Source organism: Pantherophis guttatus, chromosome 13 (genome assembly GCF_059756535.1).
Source record: "Pantherophis guttatus breed Tessera chromosome 13, ASM5975653v1, whole genome shotgun sequence".
Classification (NCBI taxonomy): domain Eukaryota; kingdom Metazoa; phylum Chordata; class Lepidosauria; order Squamata; family Colubridae; genus Pantherophis; species Pantherophis guttatus.
The window spans coordinates 22,323,220-22,329,219 of NC_142075.1; the positions used below are offsets into that span (position 1 = coordinate 22,323,220).

At 41.2% G+C, this 6,000-nt stretch overlaps 1 protein-coding gene across 1 annotated transcript in view; it reads left to right on the plus strand.

Annotated features, from left to right (window-relative positions):
* SEMA7A (semaphorin 7A (JohnMiltonHagen blood group)) overlaps window positions 1-4,697 on the plus strand; it is a 43,779-nt gene extending 39,082 nt beyond the window's left edge. Inside the window, exons 12-14 of the mRNA XM_087878106.1 lie at window positions 667-824; window positions 2,005-2,072; window positions 2,666-4,697. Coding sequence (XP_087734232.1) covers window positions 667-824; window positions 2,005-2,072; window positions 2,666-3,042 — 603 coding nt within the window. The 3' untranslated portion in view covers window positions 3,043-4,697. The remainder of the gene's footprint in view (window positions 1-666; window positions 825-2,004; window positions 2,073-2,665) is intronic.
* Window positions 4,698-6,000: the final 1,303 nt, after the last annotated feature.

Here is a 6,000-nt window from a genome sequence, read left to right on the forward strand (position 1 = left end):
TTACAAAAAACATCAAGTCTCTACTAAAATCAGAAGTGCAGTGTTTGTACATATTTACAAAATATACATCAGGTATACTTCAAACTTAAATTGCAAGAAATAAGCATATCCTGAAATCATGATTTTATCCTGTTGTTTAACCATTCGTACCACTTTTCCCATACTACATGGTGTTTTGATTTCTCATCTCATGTATTTTTCAAATCGGTACCCTATGGTTTTTTGTGTGTTTGTGAGTAACCAAGTATGCAACTAAAGTTGGAACCGTTGTATTGAACTACTAGGAAATGGTTTATTTCCAAATAGGCTGATGGACTCATTCTGATGGGTTCAGAGAACTTCTTTGAGAATTTATCTCGAGATCTCCGCATCTGTGACACACATTACAACTAGGTGGATCTTCGATTGTAGTGGCCATCTTGACTTTTTTCATTATGCAGTGAGGACGCTCCTGAATTTATCTAAGAGTGGTCCACATATGAGTGTCCATCTATTGTTGGATCCTTGTTTCCAGCTTCCCTTGTCATCGATCCTTCTGGCCTTCCCTTGTCATCAATCCTTCTGGCCTTCAAGTCTGAGTTTAATGACCTTGGGACATCTGCCCATTTCCCACATCTTGATGGTCAAGAAAGCTCATTTCAGTGGCTCCTTTGTTTTATTTTGCAGAATGAATTGATTGTGGCTTCAGCCAACGAGGTGGTGCAGCTCCCCATGGCTTCTTGTGGGGCATATAAGAACAACTGTGGGAGTTGTGTGCTGTCCAGAGATCCTTACTGTGGATGGATCAATGAGAAATGTACTTCTATTTATGAGCACAAAAATGGGTAGGTTCCATAATTTATATAATTTGTGTGATGGCAACATGGGATGGCTGAGATCTCCAGAGCTTCTTAACGCAGACAAGCATTTCTAAAACATAAGTGTGATGTCACTTTCTCAATTGGGTGTATTCATGCAACTCTGGTCCACCAGGTCAGGTAAAGATCTCATGGGCTGTATTCCCACATGCTAAGCTTGGTCAGCATTGACCTTGGCTAATGTTTTGGCTTATCTCTTGCATGAACCCAACCCAAAGAGATTACCGCTGAGCTAGTGTATTTTACAAACCAAGAAAAGTGGTTAATCTAGCAACGGGGTAAAAATGTGTGAGAACAAGGCCTTCTGATAAGACAATGAAACATTCTGATTGTGAATCTTCAGCTTTTTTTTTTTTTTTACTAGCTAAGCAAATATAAATAATTATGTGACTTGTTGTTGTTAGTTGCGAAGTCGTGTCCGACCCATGGACAATGTTCCTCCAGGCCTTCCTGTCCTCTACCATCCTCTGGAGTCCATTTAAGCCCACGCCGACTGCTTCAGTGACTCCATCCAGCCATCTCGTTCTCTGCCGTCCCCTTCTTCTTTTGCCCTCAATCGTTCCCAGCATTAGGCTCTTCTCCAGGGAGTCCTTCCTTCTCATGAGGTGGCCAAAGTATTTGAGTTTCCTCTTCAGGATCTGGCCTTCTAAAGAGCAGTCAGGGTTGATCTCCTCTAGGCTGACTGGTTTGATCGCCTTGCAGTCCAAGGGACTCGCAGGAGTCTTCTCCAGCACCAGAGTTCAAAGGCCTCCATTCTTTGGTGCTCAGCCTTCCTTATGGTCCAACTTTCACAGCCATCCATTGCAACTGGGAAAACCATCGCCTTGACTATACGCATTTTTGTTGGCAGGGTGATGTCTCTGCTTTTTAGAATGCTGTCTAGATTTGCCATGACTTTCCTCCCCAGGAGCAAGCATCTTTTAATTTCTTGGCTGTAGTCCCCACCTGCAGTGATCTTGGAGCCCAGGAAAATAAAATCTGTCACTACCTCCATTTCTTCCCCATCTATTTGCCAGGAATTGAGAGGGCTGGATGCCATGATCTTAATTATGTGATTACTGTATATCTTTTATGGAGTTGCAGCAGGCTGATCCTGTATTTGCCTAATTTATTAAGGAATTTGAAGTTTAACTTTTTTTTTTTTTAGAACTTTATTGCAGTCTCTAAGACATGATGTCCCTCGAAACATTTGTCCTACTTCAAACAACTCTGAAGGTAATATTCATAAACAAACTTGAGCATACTTAAAAAGCACACTTAAGAAGGCAGGAGATGTTTCCTGAAAAATCTGTGAAAAGATGTTTTTAAAAGCCCATAAGGAATTAGGAGAAGGAAGAAGATAGGGGTGGGGGGTGGGAATGAGGTTTTGGTAGAAAGAATGGCCACCAGACACAGTGTTGAAGTAGCAGTGGATTGAAATTTAAAACCTAGTTTAAATTTGAGCGTCAACATTCAAAAGTGGATTTTTTAAAAAATTAGCAATTCCCACTTGCTTGGAAGCCTTCCTCCGCTATTTTTTACATCTGTACCCTCTCTCTCTCTCTCTCTTTCTGTGTAACCAAGTATACAACTACAGTTATAACAGTTGTATTGAACTAGGAAATGGTTTATTTCCAAATAGGCTGATGGACTCATTCTGATGGGTCCAGAAGAACCCCTTTGAGAATTTATCTAGAGGTCTCTCCATGTCTGTCCCTTGTTATTCTGTTATTTAAAAGGAGATGAGAAATATTCACAAAAGGAGACAGAGAGGCCCAATCCGTCCCACCATTGAGCCTTTCCTTCCTTCTTTCCTTCCTTCTCCTCAGGAGACAGCAGCAGTCCGTCCTCAAAGGAAGACTTAATCGTGACCTTAAATGCCCGCTGTTTCCTGAATTGCTCTCAAGAATCTCATTATGCCGATTATACTTGGATTCACAATAATCGGACAGTTGCCCATTGCAACTCTGGGCACCGTCACTGTCTTCATTTCATTGACAACATGACCAATGAGCTCTATGGCGAGTATTCCTGCGTGTCTAAAGAAGATTGGTTCCATCAGACAGTCATAACTAGATGCCTGAAGAATCCCTCTCAGGACAGTAAGTTCAAGAATGCAAAATCAGTAGGACTTGCCTCCGTGCCATCTTTATCGTTCTGGCTGGGGTTACTCCATATGATAGCCATCGTCTTCACCATCCAATAACGACTTTCACCACATGCCCCTCCTTGGCTGAATATTCAGGAGCATCTCTGCTGAAGACATCTCACACTTCAGATGGCCGTAGAACTGAACCTTCCTGAGGCTCAAAGGACAGTGCAGATGGTCCTTGACATCTTCTTGACATCTGGCTGGAGGCAAAGAAAGAAGAAGAGGACTCCGGAGAAGGAAAAATGATGGATACCCTCCGTTTCCCTTGTTGAGATGGGTGGTTCGACAATGGACCAATAACACCATAAGTAAATATATCGGGAAGAAAAATGGAATCATCTTCATGGGAAAACCTTGTGGCGGCCTTGAGACCTGACTAATCTAACCTCGAAAAAAGAAAGATGAGTTTTGCCTAGAAGTAGATTAGCATTTACAAGGTCTATTTTTATAAGTTTTCTTGCCAGAAGACCGGCCGGTGGCTTTTCAACAAGTTAACTCCTTCCCGTCTGTCCATTTGTCAAACGGGGTTGGTCCCATGTTTGTCCAGGAGTCCAGCTTGAGAAAATGGTCTTTTCAATTCTCCACCACCTCCGTTGGTGTTACTGCTGCTTATTGAAGAAGATAGTTAAGTGCCAGTTAAAGCTGTCCAGGTCTGTAGGTCATAAACTTTTGGGGGGGAAAACCCTTATTATATTTCAGAATAGTTGAAGAATATTTATTTATTATATTCTCTCTCTCTTTTTTTTTTTTAAAAAAAAGAGAAAGTTCCTTTTTTTCTGTACACATTTGTCCCTGACCTACATTGTTTATTTCTCGCTCCCCCCACTCATTCAGTTGCATCCTGTTTCTTTAAACAATTCTGGTCTGTTTGTTAGTTTTTTTAAAAAAAAACAGAACCCCACCTAATTGTTTTCTTTGGAAGACGTGGTGTAATGTTCCTTGGTCGATGAAAGTTCTACAGATGACCTTAGGAGAACTGGCTGCAAATGCCCCATTTCAAGATAGTGGGGGAGAAAAGAAACAATGGTTGAACATCTGAAGTTTGGGTTCCTGGAGAACACATCTTAAAGGGGAGCAGAGATTTTTTTTTTTTTTTCTGTGTAAATCTTTGCAATGAAGTCCTCTGATCTGGTGCAAAATTGCTCACCTTATGGCGGACTAAGATTGATCTTTCAGTCACTTCCCAAGGCTCACTCGAGATCCAAGCTTTGTTACGGGGCCATCGTTTGGAGAATCAACTGTGAAATGGACTTGTCCTTCTTCCCTCTTAGTCTTTCAAGCCCCAAAGGCAATTCTGTGCTACACTACATTGTTGTTGTTGTTGTTGTTGTTTTTTAAAAAAGAGGCATTCCTTATTTCACTTTTGTACATTTCTTTGTCGTTGATATTGTTGATCCTTCGATGCACTTTGAACTGCTGTAGCAGTAGATTATGAAGAGAAGGGATCCAAAACAGGGTTGTTTTATGGGGAGGGTCTATCAAAAAAGTCAAGATGGCGGCTGTGCGGTTGAAGGGGCGGAGCTTTAATCACATGGCTGCGGACGCCATTTTGAGGCGGGTGGGTTGACGCACATTTCTCATAGATACCACTAAACCAAAAACTCATTCCTTTTTTTATATTTTTGCTTCCAATTTCTTTGTACCTGAATGTATTTTTTTTAAAAATAGAGTGCTTTGCAATAAAAATAAATAAATGTTAAAAAAAAAAATATTACAGGCAGTTCTTGACTTATGACCAGTCACTTAATGACCATTCAAGGTTACGACAAAGGTTTCTTTTCCTTTGCAACTTTAGCTAAGCCCCTTTTTCTCCTGTATCTTACAAATTCCTTGTAAAAAGAATTTTGCAACGAGACAGAGAGCTTAGCCTGAAGTCTTACAGAGGTTTGCCCCTGGCTTAGGCTGGTACCCAAATTGTAGGTTATTTTTGGTTGCGGCCTTGTTCACGTTTCTTTAGAAATCTGCCCACAGGCCCTTTAGGGAGAACCTCTATAGAACAGTTCCTTCTCCTGTTCCTGTTCTATTGTGATGTTATTTTGGAGACCAGACCAGTTCTATATAGAGAACTCCAAATTTGCCTTGTTTTTAAATCCTGCTTCCTCCTTTTTGTGCCTTGGTTCCGCTCCTAATATAATGCACACACACAGCTCTATTATACTGATGGCTTCAGCGCCTTTTATAAGGCTTCCATTTTTCAGTTCCTCCAAAAAAAAAAAAAAAGAAGAACTAAAAATAGAAGCATCAACAGTAAATACTGCAGATGACTCAGTCAGAATGTCTTCTCTAGCATCCTCCTGACCTTAATGGAAATACCTCCCTTGCTGAATCTTCTAGGAGAACCATAGAGTTATAGAATAAAGCGCTTGCAAAAGTTCTTAGCAATCATGTAAGTGTTTTTTTTAACTGGGGCAACCTGATCCACCCAAATATGGGACGGAGCGTACAGCTTCCGATTTCGCCTTTCAGCCCCAATCCAGGAGCCCTCGCAGGCAGTCGCTTTCGCGACAAACTATTTTGTGTTAAATTTAAATTTGCTGACAAAGAAATAAAGTGAAGGCTATTCTCCAAAGCACCTGAGGGCAGGACAAGAAGCAATGGGTGGAAACTAATCAAGGAGAGAAGCAACTTAGAATTAAGGAGAAATTTCCTGACAGTGAGAACAATTCATCAGTGCCTCCAGAAGTTGTGAATGCTCCAACACTGGAAGTTTTAAAGAAGATGTTGGATAACCCTTTGTCTGAAGTGGTGTAGGGTTTCCTGCCTAAGCAGGGGGGTGGACTAGAAGACCTCTAAGGTCCCTTCCAACTCTGTTATTCTGAAAATTCAGTATGCTCCGTCCCATATTTGGGTAGACCAGGTTGCCCTGATAAAAAAACACTTAATCCCTCACCTGATATAGCCAACAAAGCTAGAAGAGCCTGTGGCTTAGAGGTTAATACATCTACCTAATATGTAAGTAGCCTGGATTCAAATCCCAGAAGGGTATGGCTAGCTGACGAGAGCTAAATAGCT